At 37.6% G+C, this 15,322-nt stretch overlaps 2 protein-coding genes across 3 annotated transcripts in view; one reads left to right on the top strand and one right to left on the bottom strand.

The window, feature by feature from the left end:
• The window catches only part of ank1a (ankyrin 1, erythrocytic a), a 49,267-nt gene extending 42,102 nt beyond the window's left edge, over positions 1-7,165 (top strand). For both annotated transcript variants that reach the window (XM_046842093.1, XM_046842092.1), the window contains 2 exons: positions 898-995; positions 2,713-7,165. In XM_046842093.1, the coding sequence (XP_046698049.1) occupies positions 898-972 (75 nt within the window). In that variant the 3' untranslated portion in view covers positions 973-995; positions 2,713-7,165. The remainder of the gene's footprint in view (positions 1-897; positions 996-2,712) is intronic.
• Positions 7,166-9,841: 2,676 nt separating this feature from the next.
• Positions 9,842-11,512, bottom strand: spaw (southpaw). The gene is made up of 2 exons (XM_046841994.1): positions 10,521-11,512; positions 9,842-10,228 (listed from the first exon to the last, which is right to left on the bottom strand). Exons 1-2 carry the CDS (start codon positions 11,244-11,246, stop codon positions 10,076-10,078), a joined length of 879 nt encoding a protein of 292 aa, XP_046697950.1. The 5' UTR covers positions 11,247-11,512; the 3' UTR covers positions 9,842-10,075.
• Between the last annotated feature and the right edge of the window lie 3,810 nt (positions 11,513-15,322).

The raw sequence follows: 15,322 nt of genomic DNA on the forward strand, positions 1-15,322 counted from the left end.
ACATTGCTGAAGTGAAACTTAGCATTGTGTGAATAGATTCTTAAATCCCTAACCAAAAAAACATTTAATCCGTTTTAATATGACCGTTTAAAAATTTTCCTAAACATCCCAAAGCCATTATGGTCATGTTTTCCCCAGCATGCTTCTGCCATTCATTTTTCATCACCTCGTTTTCATTCTGTCCCAAAAGGAGGAACCTTTTACAGCAAAAACTCATAACAAGCATATTTTCAAATGGTAAAATATGTTACTCAATAAGACTGTGGACTCAACACTGTGTGTACATTATGAATAAGGCAAGGGAGTCTTAAATCTGCCTCCTAAAAGACAGTGAATGTGAGGTAATGACAACAAGTGACCTTATTTATTCATAAGTCTATGAATCATGCATTATACCTATTGTGTAATAATGGCATCTGATTCTTGTTTTTTAATCATAGATTTTATTCAGTTAATCTGTTCAGGTTCCTCTTTGTGGGTTTTTATTTCCAGTGTTCTTCATTAAAACTCTTCTTTCTGTAAACTATAAATGTGTTTGTCCTTCTGCGTGCAACACTGCTTTTTACCTGTACACATTTCTGATGCTTCTTCTTTCTGTCTCTCCTATTTCCTTTCCCATTTTACGATGAACTTCACAATTTCTCTATCTTTCCATTATTCCCTTCTGACCTTAACTGTATCTTTTGGCTTCACCTCTATTTTCCTGATGCCTCTCCTTCTTTCTTTTTCCAATTCACATACTTCTTCATCAACTCTCCAATTCTGCATCATTTATTCCACTTTTTCCTTGACCCCCTCCCCCCCACACACTTTCTGGACTGTCCCATCTGCTGCTGCTGCTGTTGCTGTTGCTGTACTCCGCTGCTCGTCACCCCACCTCTTCCTCGCGCTTGATAGCCGGATGTTGTGGATGTGAAGAAGGGAGGGGCTCAGATAGTGAAATGTGCCACTTTGCGGAGAGTAAAGCAGTGAGCGGCGCTTGTTCGGCCGTCCAGGTACAGGCTAAAGGCATGCCACTGGTTTACTTAATCCTGCTAACCATGGGGATTAACTGGCCTACTGTGTACAACCTGATGCATATGTTTACGAAATTATTACAGTATTACAGTGGCTGCGAAGTGACTGATGCTGATTGCAAATTACACCACCTTCCAAATCTCAGAATTGCTGACACAACACGAATTTAAATGTGTGATCTTGTGTTTTGGTGTATCTACGGAAGTGCACACTACATGATCGCTTGCATAGGAGGCACACATACTACACAAACTACATATTCAGGATGCAACCTTCTAACAGTAGGTTTCTGGAGCTTCCACTAAAAGTCACATAAGTGTAAATGTTACGCCTTCATCTGTTTATTAACATGAACCTAAATTTTAGCTCCATTTACTGACTAATTTTGGAGTTTAGTGACTATCATAATCTAATGGTACCTAGGAACTTAAAAAATCCCACGAAACATGACAAACAAAAGAAGATTCTTATAAAAATGTGTTTTTTTTTTGGCCTGTAATAACATTCTTCTCTGACTCCAACCGCTGCATTCTACACACTTCTCTTTTCTCTGTTTTCCTATAAAATAAGGACTTTCACATCATAGACAGCTTCCTTGTTTATTTGTATTATTAGCTGCACAACATAGAAAACACCTAATGCTAGTAACCTAATAGTTTTTTGCTTTTTTTCTATTTCCGTGTCCATATTTGTTATATATATGAAGTGTCATTTTGCAGTGACAAAAAACGTTACCCATGCACAGTATTAAGAATGAGAAGTGTTTTTGTAGCATTGCAGCATAATATGAACTAAAGAGGAAATTAGATGGTACTATTGTCCAGGCACAGCAAACCACTTCCCATTAACACATGGGAATTTAATCAGGTTTCAAGCAGCAGCAATAAACCTACAAGAATACTTTTACAGAATAAACCAGATGGGATGATGCAGAGATAATTACTACTAATTAATTAATTTAGTAAAATTGTCACTAAACATTTTAAACCTATTTCTTTGTTCTTTTAGATGTTTTATTTTATCCAATGCAACATTTAAATCATTACAGAAAATAATTCCGTTGTTTTTGTTTTCAGTGAATTTTAATGAATGGTGAAAAACAATACCTCCTAAAATACAGTGGGGTTCAGAAGTCTGACAGCACTAGTGAACTTTGTTTTTGTTTTTGTTTATTTATTATCTTAGAGTTTCTTGGTGTTTGGTATGTACCCTTTTTGCTTTAATGACAGTTTGAACTTGAGCTAGCATGGACTCCACAAACATGTGTTTCCTGTAGGCAACTTTATGATCCATTTTAGATCAAGTGTCCATCAGAGTTTAATTAAGAATATCTGGACTTTTGTTAAAAGAATGTGTTGACATGGACAGTTCTACACTCAGTATTTACTTACATTTAAAGTACGGACCTAGAAATAGTGTAGAATCCTGAATGTAGGATTTTTGATATGATGCAAAAAAAAGACATGGATAATCACATCCCCATTGTGGTTTGTAGCCAAACCATAAATCTCAATAAGGATGTAAAATAATTGGTAAGACTGTACTAAATAAAGACAATAATTAATAAAAGTGAGATGCAGACTGTCCCTATCATTTTTTAAACGTATATATTTATTTATTTGTTTAAAATATTGGAATTATTACATATTGCATATGTTTAATGCCTTATCTGAAATCTTTCTCTCTTCACTTTAGGACTTGTCTCCCACACCCAAACCTTCTCTCATAGACACATGATGAGCATCAAGAACTGCAAGAACGTGGAAAACCAAGCAAAGGACATCATTGCCAATAGATGGCTTTTAGGCTTCTTTTTAAAGCAAATCTACAATGAGAACTAGGCTAAAAGCATGATTTCATATAAAAATGAAAATGAAACCTAGAAGAAGAAAAAAAAAAAAAAAAAAGCATCCAAAAAGTGCTTCCTGTAATCCCTGTATCAGCATGCGAGAGTGCTGTCGCATGGCCTGCCTTTATGTGCACCACAGAAAGCAATGGATTTTGGGGCTCCTGGTGTTATAAGGGGCATGAAATGCAGGAAGAGTTTGTTGATATGGGGTACACTGAACCCAAAGCTCAGCCCTGAATACTGTATTTCAGAACACTTGTGGTTAATAACATATATGCAAAAGCCAACACACATGTGTAGTCACATGACACAACCGTTTCCCTCCAACTCTCACAGATTTTCAGTCTTCCGATACAGTGCGTTATTCATAAAAGTTCGATCTACAGATATGATCTCACAACACAATGGTTTTTTATTTCAGTACTGGTTTTGTGCATAATGCGGTATATGCACTGAAATCTTGTGTATGTGTGTTCTCTCTGTGATTAACGTAACAGCCCAAAAGAGGAACAGAAAAAAAATCGCCAATGTATGCAAACATATGCTGCTACTGATATCATTATTTGATCATGCTTTATTTTGCCAGATACATCACATTTATAATATCAGTGTCAAAGCGTCAATGTTACACCAAGATGATTTATATTTTCCTGGTTTCTTTTCTCTGATTCTTTTTTTCCATTGCTGTCTCTCCACTCATGGAGAACAGTGGAGCTTTTGGCCTTCGATAAATTTTTATTTTTGGTATTAACAGATTATTGCTTTTTTATACCTGTCATCTTTGGGGGGATTTATGACTTAAGACTTACTGAGGCACTATAAAATGCTCATGGCATAGTGAATATGACTGAATGCCAGCCGTTAACCGTTGAGTGCACACACACACAAATACACACACACACACACCTGCCTGACTTTTACACTTGTGTTAAGTGCAAATGTAGCAACCAAGTCTTCCATTTCAAATGATATCACTAGCTCAGGATTCGTTTTGCTGTAAGATGCTGTGGCCTGTTTATGAGGGAAATGCCTTCTCCAGGAGGCTGGAGTTTATTTCCCTTCCTTATTCATCTTTCATAATTTATTATTTAATGTGGCATACAAACATTTTGATCCCTCTTTAGAGCTTCTATCACTTTAAATCTAAATCCTCTTGTTATATATGAATACTAGGAGCTAGGAATTATAGTGACGAGAGAGCCGTGCACACACAGTCTAGTCTGGACACAAGATCCCGCATAAATGCTACAATAACCATCAATATGAAGCAATAGATATGAATTTTTAGGTGTACTTTTTATATCCATCTTTTAACGGTTTGTCTTCAGTAATTCCTACTACTTGTGCATGAATGAACGTTATGTCAGTAAAATGGAAGAAGAGGAGTGAAATTTCCTGAAATTCCCAGGCTGGGGTGAAATTTTGCTTTTATTCTGACGCTAACTGAACCTTATTCTGCAGCATTCTGGTGTCTTCTGGTGTTTCTGTATGCGTGGGACATGTGGCGAAAATCGGAATTGGAACAAAATTCCAAAAGTGTTTCGCCAAAATGGAAACTAGAGAAAGACAATTGACAATAATAACCCGTTTGCTCGCACGTGCAAAGCAATAGACACCTGACAAAGGTTTCTCTTCTGTAAAGTGGTTTCTAGCTTTGTACTATGGTTTTTGTTTTGCCACATAGTTTAACCAGCCATTATTCAGGACAGCGAGTTTCAAGGATGATGTATGAACAGAATATATTAGATTTTGTGTAGTCGTGTTCAGAGCCCAACAAAGACACTTTGAAACACTGTGATTAGACTGTAGCACTGTCCAAGCAACTTTCCCAAGTACACATAAACACATGTTCCTGTTCACTGGTTCATTTAATACTGAAAATTTTGACTGTATGTTTCAAACCTAGAATAGATCTTAAGGTTACTTGTTTAAAGAAGATGCACCTAAACCCAAAAAGACCTTTTTTGCTAACTGCTTCTCAATGTTGTAGGCTGAACCTATATGGTGCATTCATGAATGTCTAGCTATAGTCTTTCAACTTTTTTATTATGTCATAATGGTATTGTTTACTCAGCCCTTGTGAAAAAGACAAGATATAGCTACACATTTGCCGTGTCATTGCAAATTCACTGAATTCAATCAATTTCAATAATAATGCCATGACCTTACAAGCCATTATTTAACCATTTCCAAGCCCCCGATACAGATCCAATTTAGATCCCAGTCCCAGTTTTCAAAGTTTCTCAACCACCTGTATTTTTGTGTTAATTCCAGTCATCAGCCAGATAACACAAATGAGTTAAGTCAAAGACAATGTATTCTTTTAATTAATATGGAGTATATGGATTATAAATACAGATCAATCTTTGCTAGCAAAGATTCTTACAATGGGTCAAGTTCATAAAATGAAGTGTGTCTAAGATCATCACAACTCATTAGAGATAATAAAATAGTGTCAGAGAGAAATGTAGTATAAACATATCATGGTGTGAATCTGAAATGAGCAAACTCTCAGAATATTATGCAAATAATCCACTATCATGTGGTAACGTAGCATCACCCGGGAACAGAAATGATGATGTCAGAGATATTTTGACCAATGCTCGTTTTTTTAGCATCATTCCTTAAAACACAAAGCTTAATTTGCATATTAAAACATTTTTAGTTATCTTAGTTGAATGACATTTAAAGACTGTGAGCTTATGTGCTTGTGTCATTGTGTATCCGGTGGAATTCATAGCATTTTAGCTGTAATGTAATTCCAAAATAGTTTTGGGATTAGAAACACATTATAGAAAACAGATATGATATCAAGATCAGTCAAATCAAGATGCAGTCAAATGTTATTCAAACCAAAATGCGCCAAAGTTTACGGTTAAATATTTTAAAATACACAGAAGTGTATGGTTCCTATAAAACTTACCACTAACAGCTATGCCAAAAACTATTGTTGAATAATATATATAATGATTTTGCTTTTTTTTTTTTAAACATTATTTTACATTAGACAACCCAAGACATTACCACACAAAAAATGTAAAAACGTTGCAGAAGTGTGATTAATTAAAACAGTTGTAAAATGCAGAGAAATCTATATATGAACTTATAGAAACATAATATCTGTAAGTCTACCTTTACAATTTCCACAAAGTTTTCAAAGTATTTTAGTGAATTCATTTGCAAATGGTTAATTGATTGTTGTCATTGTTATATTTTATTTTTGAAATGTTTTATTTTATTATTATCTTATTTTCATTATATAAGTTGAATTGATGTCTCAGATGAAAAGGCCATGAACCAGCAATGTGCAAAAATATGAGCCACTGTTGAGATTACTCAGTCATTTTGTAATGTGGTAATGTGGTATTTATTCTCATTGTCTCGGCACGTGGGCCTCCACAGAGAGTGAGATTCGGTTTGAATGCCATTTTGGTAGCAGTGTTTAGTAGTATTGATTAGGAGCTAAAGAACTATACATCACCAGAAGCAGCTCTAAATGGTGCTTGCTTTTGATGGATTTTCAGACGTTAGTGAAACACTGACCTGGGGTTTGAAACTAGTTGATGTGGCAGTGTACGATTTGAAATATCTAATCCTTGTGTTCAGTAGCTTTCTCCTTAAATTCATTTCTCTGTATTTTTTATTTTAAAAAAAGAAAGGAAAACAAAAAACAGTCGCATGTGAAAAGTAAGACTGTTAAGAAAGTCTATTATAGTGTAAGAGAGGGGGGATTCCAAACAAACTACACAGTTGGTTGATGTCATTGCAGTGATCAAATCGATGAAATACAAATAATGTAAACTGTTGCAAAAACTAGAAACACTTATACTCGTAACTTCTAGAGAACGGATTAAAATTAGTCACTCAGTAGCATATTAACCTCGAAAGGAATGCGAACTGCACACATGCACAGAACATGTTTTTGATATATACAAAGAAATATATATATATATAAAAATATATATCCATATTTATTTAATTAGAATGCTTTGCAATTGCTAATGGGGATTTATAACCTACTATTGGGGATTACAGATCTATTATGGATGCACTTGTAGCAACTGAGACTTCAGACGTATGCCTGCAACCTGGGAAATAAAGAGGCCTTGTGGGTCTTTTGATTTGTTTTATCTTATTTTTATTGCTGTTGAAATGGAAAACAATTAAATGGTACCTATACACAGGTCTATGGTTTAGAACCGATGGGACCTGAGATATACTGTATGTATAGATGACACACCCTGTACACCAGCTGAAAAAAAATATTTACAGGATTAATAAAGAAATGATTACTCACAATCCCTTCGTTGTATTTTATTCCAGAGATACATTTTCTCATTTCCAAAAAACCCAAAGCACACACTCAGGTAACATGGTCACCTACGTTAATTAAAACATTTTGATATTGGTCAGAGTGAATCTGCATCAACACTGCAGCCTGGAGGTAAAGTCCATCACCAGGCGTTGTGTAGATGTGTTTCTGGGAGGTGGGAAGAAAACCAGAGAACCAGAAGAACATAGACATGGGGAAACCTTGCACACAAGCACCATACACACTCCCAAACACATTAGGAAGGAACTTTGAGAGGAACCAGATTCAAAAGGACACCATCTAAAATCTTTATGTGATTATGTCTTTAAGACTTTAAGAGTCAAATAGTGCAAAGAGTGTTGAAAGGATCTTCTGTGCGAGCATCAGGTTGATTGAAGTCCAAAATAAAGTCAGACACTCTGTCAATCTTCACAGTTTCAGTAAGATAAATGGAAAATTGCCCACTGGTATCACACATGGTTTATTATGACTCCTGTTTGTCACTTTCTGTTACAACCTTTTCCCAGACCACCCAACTGAAATAATAACCACTTTCTACGATGTTTCACACACCTCCAGATACCACCTATTCTTCAAATGCTGCTAACACCTAACCCCCAACCCCACCCCCAGATTAACAAATGTTTACACCTTCATTGTCTCCAGGCTCTGGGTCATTTTGTCAGGATTTGCACTTGGCTCTGTAATCCTAGACACTGACACTGTGCAAATGGGACCTTTAAAAAAGACTGACAACCTTCAAAAAGCTTCAAATACCATTAAACAGTAGCTTTGACACTTGCCAACAACAAACAAGTTCAATGCGGTGAGTGTTGAGCTGCAAGTTTTTGTGTTGTTTTGATTTCTTTGTCACTACTTTAATTGCCAACAGTTTGTAGAGGATTTTATTTCACAGAATTGACCTTTTGTTTAGTGGCTTCCTGTGAAAACTGCTCACAAAACTTTCACTTCCTGTTCCTGTTCGCTTATCTGTTCTTGATTTCTTTTAGAGTACAAGGTCAGCTGGAGTTTAAGAGGGCTGCAGTTAACCGAGTTGGCAGGGCCAATCAACATGTGTTATTGGGGCATTCTTGACAGATTTATAGCTATAGTCTAGCATATACAGGCACTGGTGTCTTCTTGGTTCCAGTATTTACAGATTCCAGATTTTGTTCCCTGATTGCTGTATGAAACACATAATTTATTTTGCCTCCTCAGCTCCAACAGCTTAAATATCTCTACTACATTTGGGAATTAGGGAATTATGCTCATTTGCAGTAAATGAAAATTGTCATGTTTTTCTAATTAAATTTTAGTAAATTGCACTGCTTTTTAGGTCACCATTTATAAACAAAGAGACTGCAATGAATTTGTAAAGGTTTTTAAATATATATTTTAACAATGTAAAATATTAAACAATGATACATTTAAAAAAATCTGAAAATGTATATTTGGGATGTTGATTGATCATCTTGCTCGTATAACCTGCTGTCTGAGACAGAGGTTTTTGGCCAGGCTTGTCTGATCTGTTAAAGTGGCTGTTCCAGCTGTGTGGGAGGGGCCGGGGTCTCCAGCATTTTGTGTATCTGCTCCAGTTTGCAACATGCTGAAGGCAGGTTTTTCCAACCAACCTTCTTTTGATAAAAGTGACAGCTCATCAAAAGGGTCAAGAGAAAGGAGCCACTATTTATTAAGCGTCCATCCAGTCCTTATTCACAGTTACATAATATTAAAATTCTGTCTAAATACTTTGTAAATTAGTCCAAAAAATGCATTTTTGCTATTAAACAGATATGAACCCGATGATGTGCTGATTTGTTTACGTTGCTAGATTTGTGTTGTGCTTGTGCAATCATAATGCATAACACCAGAGTCATTAAGGAACCTGAACAAGTTTCAGATTTCTGCTCTACTGGGGTCAATGTGTTGGAAAGAATCGACCAGATTGGATTAGTTTAATTATACCCAACAGCTGCTAAAATCTTGATTGATACCTTGTTATATGAATGAGATTCCCAACAATGAGGATGTGAAAAATGTTTATATTGTAATATATATTACAAACGTTGGGTGTGGGACAGGGGAAGTGTGGGTGTACAATGTTTGTACATAGGTTAAGAAAAAGAACTCTTTATCCCAAAATAATGATTAACTGTTCAAGTTGGTTTAAGATATATTGTGTGGTTTTTAATATGTGGTTGTGGTTGGGCTGAAATAGTTAGCTGAAACGCAGTTGGTGTTAATTATATTACCTTGATTACAGTTGAACTAAACAACTAAAAACAAGCTTCTGGACTTGTGTTGGATTCCCAAATGTTTTTAACTGGGTGACTCCCAACCCAGTAATAGCCGACATATAATAGACAATTATATGACAATAGAAAATTATGATGGACTTCTGGCTTAATTTAGAATAAAGCTATATGGCTGTTCATGCTTGGATGAATTGAAAAGTTACACAAGCTTCACAAACAAACATAAACCCTACTTATAGATCACAAATGTTTCAAGTGTCATATCAAGTTTCAGTGTCTCCATGTTTTAACTTTTAATTTATTCACAAAAGAAGTATCTTGCATTGTACAGACAGTATATAATAGATGTTGACAAAACAATATAAAAGAACAGAAACATTTACAAAGGAAATATTTTTTTATTAAAATATATATATTTTGTTAGTATGAACTAGTCGTATATACATTTTGTACACATATAAAAGATTATAGAAATGGTTCCACGTCCAAAATAAAATATTAAACATTTTATTTAAATATTAAATATTCAAATTCTCTCAGTAGACCAGTGGCTTTTGTCTTGACTCCATTTAATCACAATTGCACAGAAAAATCAGCATCCAAGAGCGCAAGAGCTGAAAAATTGTCTTTGTCAGTGCAATTTCACTGGCAGCCACATTCATCCACAATCATGTCCTCGTGATGACGCAACACTACGTCATCACCCTCGTAATACAGCATGGAGAGCGAGCTGAGGCGCGTGGGCGCGCACGACGCGCAGGTCACGCGCTCGGGATGGTAAAGTTTCAGCAGGCTCTGTTTTACAAAACAAATAGAAATAAAGTCAGAAAGAAGAAATAAAGTTAAATTTAACCATTTAATAATGTCTTACAAACAGCTATCAACTCTAATGCAGGATAAATAAAGAATCGTAAATTTGTCTACAAATGACGTAATGGTTTAAGAAAGAAAGAAAGAAAGAAAGAAAGAAAGAAAGAAAGAAAGAAAGAAAGAAAGAAAGAAAGAGTTAAACTGGCCTTGTTTGTTGGCTCAAGTTTTTGTTATTATTAAATCAGGTTTTAGATGAAGGTGAAGGATGAAGTCTCACCTGCATGTAGGCGTGATTCGTGGGTTTGAAGGTTTCATCCAGGGGAACTGGACAGTCTCCTTCACATCTGTACGCATTGTAGCGTTTTGGATGCACAATCCACTCATTCCATCCGATCTGATCAAAATCCACCCACATGTCCACGCGCCTGCACAGCGGTTTGTGTCCGGACTCTGCCCCGGTCATGGTTCCGTTTTCACTCGCCACCTCTCGGACATGTCCCGGTTCGACCCGGTTCCGTTTCTGTCTCCTCGTGTGAACAGGTCTGTTGAGAAGGACGTGTTTGGAGTGCTGTACTGTTTGTAGTAAACTGGGGTTGATCTGGTGATCCGGAGACGAAGCGCTCTTCAGGAACACCACAATCAGCACTCGGTCCGTGGTGAGGTGTTGAATTTTGCGGTTTGGAGAAGATTCAGGACCAGCATCACTGCTGCCCTCTTCCTCAACGCTCAATGCATCATCTGATTTGTTGATCAGCCGCTGCTCTTTGTCTCCATGTCGCAGCCAGTGTGTGAGGAGATCAGTTATGTTCAAGACCTTCCAGGAGGAGGAGGAGGATGAGGAGGAGGAAAGTCCCGGAGTGACCCTGATGGTTCCGACGTAAACGCGTTGCTCAGGTGCGCTGCTCCGCGCGTGATAGAGCTCCACCACGGAGGCTGAGAAGGAGCGCACGCGCAAGCGGAGTTCAGAAAGACGGATTTCTGGGCTGCCCGAAAGTGAAGACATGTCGAAAGTGACCTTCCACCTCTCACCGACATGATGACAATCTGATGTGGGGGAGAAAAATCATGCAAAAGTCAGACAAGCAATCAAAGTTTTCACTTGGAGAAACCAAGAAACCAAAGCACGAGCAATAAACATGAAGGCAGCTGAAGTCCAGCTTCAGCTCGAGCAAAGAGCCTGTGAGCCAAATGTGAGCAGGGGGGAGGTGGAGGTGGAGGTCGAGTCGGGGAGGGATGTGTATTTGGTGTCTGATGGTCTAATACACACACTCGAGCACATAAAACAGAGCGAGTCTTTAAAGTGAATCAACACTGACACTAGTGAGATGTTAAAAGGGGAGGATCAGACAACAGATAACGTGTGCGCGAGCAGCTTCACGATACGCGCCGTGCAGTTTCTACCAGGGGTCTTCAGACCACCAGAGACATAAAGAGTATCTGAAAATGGCTTTAGAAATGCGTGAGTCAGAATACACATTTATTTGACTATAGAATGTGTGGTGTCTGACTGGGGGGCTGCACTGAACACAATCAGAACCTGGTGAAGGAACTGTGCAGCAATGAATTAAACACTGAATGAGTTAAAGCAACAACTTTACAGGAATTACATTATTTATCCAGTAGTTTTACACCATGATCATGCAGTCTCTGAATGCACACAATGTGAGTGACGTCACAACGTTTTGTGAAATTAAAATAAAGTAAAACGTACCTTTGGCCACTAAACTGAGTACAGAGTCAGTCTGGTGCACATCATCAGGCTTTGCACTGGTAGTGGTCTTCCTCATGCTCACTGATCTGTAGTCTCGATAAAGCTGCAGCATGTAAAACGGGTAAGTGTGAGGATGATCTCCTCCAACCCTGTCCCCGGGGTCCCTGTGATGATGCTCGGCATGACGGCTTTGCCTGCTGTGCTGATGTTCGACCCCCAGGCAGCTCAGACTCATCAGAGCGAGGACCAAAACCAGAAGAAAAGTCTGCATGTTCTCAAAAGTCGATGGTTCTCAGAGAGAAGGTTTGCTGCAGTGGTCTGATCGGTGTTGAGCTCTTCTCAGCAATGCGCGTTTTTGTGCGCAGTCCAGGTCTTACACAGAGCTTTTAAAGGGTCCAGGTGGCCTTTGATGACCCCTGTCATCCTGCAGCCTCCGAAGAATCCCTCTGATCCTTGAAGCAGATCTGAGGAGGAACACGAGACGAGCTGTCAAGTTCACCGTCTCTCGAAACCGCGCAGGTTTTAATATGCGCGAGGCGCGAAGCTCCACTGGGCTGCTGGAGGCTCTGGGACCTGGTTTAAAACGCGACCACCCAAAGACAAAGCAGAGCAATTCTGCAAAGCACTGAACACCAAGTGTCATTAAACAAGCAGGACAAACTGCTGTATAAATCGTGTTTAGAGAAGCTAGGGTGAAAAAAACAATTATTTGATGAAAAACTCCCAGTATAACTCCCAGTATAACTCCCAGTATAACTCCCAGTATATCTGAATAAACTTACTGAAAGTTTTTATTATTATATATTTCAGCATTTTATTTTATGCAACTCACAGTATATGTGAATAGATATGCTGAGAGGAAATATTCTAAAAATAATAATAATTTTACCTTTTTTATATTTTTATAAAATAAAATCTCTGTAATCTGCAGATTAAAAAAAAGATTGATTGGTACATTGTGAAACTAAAGAAGTCAAAAGTAAAAAAAAAAAATTAAGGATGGATTTGGACTTTAAATTATATGGTCAATCTACACACAAACATAGAAAGGTATAAGAAAATACCTAAAAGAGTACAAATGCTTTGTCACTTGATCTGTATCCTACAGTACAGCAATGTATCTCTGAACATTGGTAAATTATTCTACCTTTTATTTGTAGCTCTTAAAGAACATGTATGCACCCCTATACATTGTAACAAAAAAAAGGTGTAAAAAACAACCACATTCTGACTGTAACATGCTGTTTTATTACTGAAACAAAAAAATCCTCTATAAAACAATACATTGTGAGTAATTTAGTTTTTTTTTTTTTTAGTTAAAATACAACAGTATATTGTGAATTACTCTCACATTATTGTGAAATTCACTCCCAATGAAAACCTCAACATCTTCGGAGCTGGAGGTAGCAGAGCTGAAGATGTTGAGGTTTTCGTTGGAGTGATGAGGATGGACAAGATTAGAAATGAGTTTATTAGAGGGACAGCGCATGTAGGTCGTTTTGGAGACAAGGTAAGGGAGGCGAGATTGAGATGGTTTGGACATGTGCAGAGCAGGGACATGAGTTATATTGGTAGAAGAATGCTGAGGATGGAGCCATCAGGAAGAAGGAAAAGAGGAAGGTCAAGGAGGAGGTTTATGGATTTGGTGAGGGAAGACATGCAGGTAGTTGGTGTGAAAGAGGCAGATGTAGAGGACAGGGGGGGTGGAGACGGATGATCCGCTGTGGCGACCCCTAATGGGAGCAGCCGAAAGAAGAAGAAGAAGAAGAAGATATTGTGAATTACAAAACTGCATCTGACATACAGCCACAGCCTTAAACACAATTAACTGAATAAAACAGGATGATTAAACAAGTCAAAAAACAGCACAAGCCACCAAATCTGTGACTTAACAGAGGTTTATATTTGAGAAAGTCTCTTTTGACTTGTCATTTTGGAGATCAGTGGTTGCTTTAGTTCTGCTTGTGACTCTTTAACATCAGTGTGTCTCTGGGGATTGTGGCTGTATTTGTAAAACACGTGAAATAAAAAGTCAAGAGAAATTATAACAGATGGATGATGACATCTGTAGACCTTGTGACATGATCTTGACCAGTGTGTGATGAGTAGCTTCTAATTCATTTAATATTATAATCTGAGTCTCTAAGAAAAGCTGTGGACTTTTTAAAACTGTTAGAACGGATTACAAATATTTCACGGAGAAAGCAACAGCATTATTTAGACACACACCAGGAGTCAGCACACAAAACTCAACCATGGCAGCTAGTAACAAACTTTTAAATCTCCCAGCATGCATTGCAGCATGAATAAATGATGTAGCTGAATGTTCTTACTATTTGCTTTTATTCTGGTGGTGTTTGGTTTGTTGTGACTTTTCACAACACATACTGTAGCGAATAACATCTAACAATGATTTCTTTTGGGTTTTTCTTACAATAAAACCTGCACTTAATAACCACTGTTACTATAGCAACCAAATGAACGCTAATTTTAGAATGTCATGGTCTAAGAGCCCAACTACAGCAAACACTGTTCACTAATATGGTGACTTTAATTGAAGGTACAACACCTAAAGATATATTTAGAGCTTTTGTATACATATGACAGAAATAAAGTCACCCTGGTTAGTAATAAGCAAAGCTAAAAATGCTGTTTTGGGGTTTGTTTAATGCTGAGATCATAAAATATTGAATGTGTTTTCTTTTCAGTTGACTTCATCTATGGCTTTGACTGTAAGTTGTGTTTCTCTGCTCTTGTTTCTCTTTCCTTCAGTGATTCTGCTTGTTCACAGGTGTTCATCTTCTTCTTTCGGCTTCTCCCATTAGGGGGCGCCACAGCGGATCATCCGTCTCATACCCCTCTGTCCTCTACATCTGCCTCTTTTAACCCAACTACCTGCATGTCTTCCCTCACCACATCCATAAACCTCCTCCTTGGCCTTCCTCTTTTTCTCCTTCCTGGTGGCTCCATCCTCAGCATTCTTCTACCAATATATTTCTCTTTTGTGATCCGCATATTCGATTTGGCACATGTTTTACGCTGGATGCCCTTCCTAATGCAACCGTCCTCCTTTATCCAGGCTTGGGACCGGCACTAAGAGTGCACTGGCTTGTGCATCCGTAATGGCACTAACACTTAATCCTCATTCAATTAGTTACTTCATTATCAGGAACTTCATCACTGCTTCAGTCTCACTTTAACACTCTTTAGTGCGGACATATAAGTGCTCTGTTAAAACCAAAGATTTTGCTGTGGGATTAAAGGGTCTAAATGTGTGAAATGCATTTGAAATTTATTTTAACAGTAATATGCTGTACATTTCATTTACAGAAACAGACTGTAAAAATACAGTAGATTACTGGCAACCC

Source organism: Silurus meridionalis, chromosome 27, assembly GCF_014805685.1.
Source record: "Silurus meridionalis isolate SWU-2019-XX chromosome 27, ASM1480568v1, whole genome shotgun sequence".
In the NCBI taxonomy this organism is placed as follows: domain Eukaryota; kingdom Metazoa; phylum Chordata; class Actinopteri; order Siluriformes; family Siluridae; genus Silurus; species Silurus meridionalis.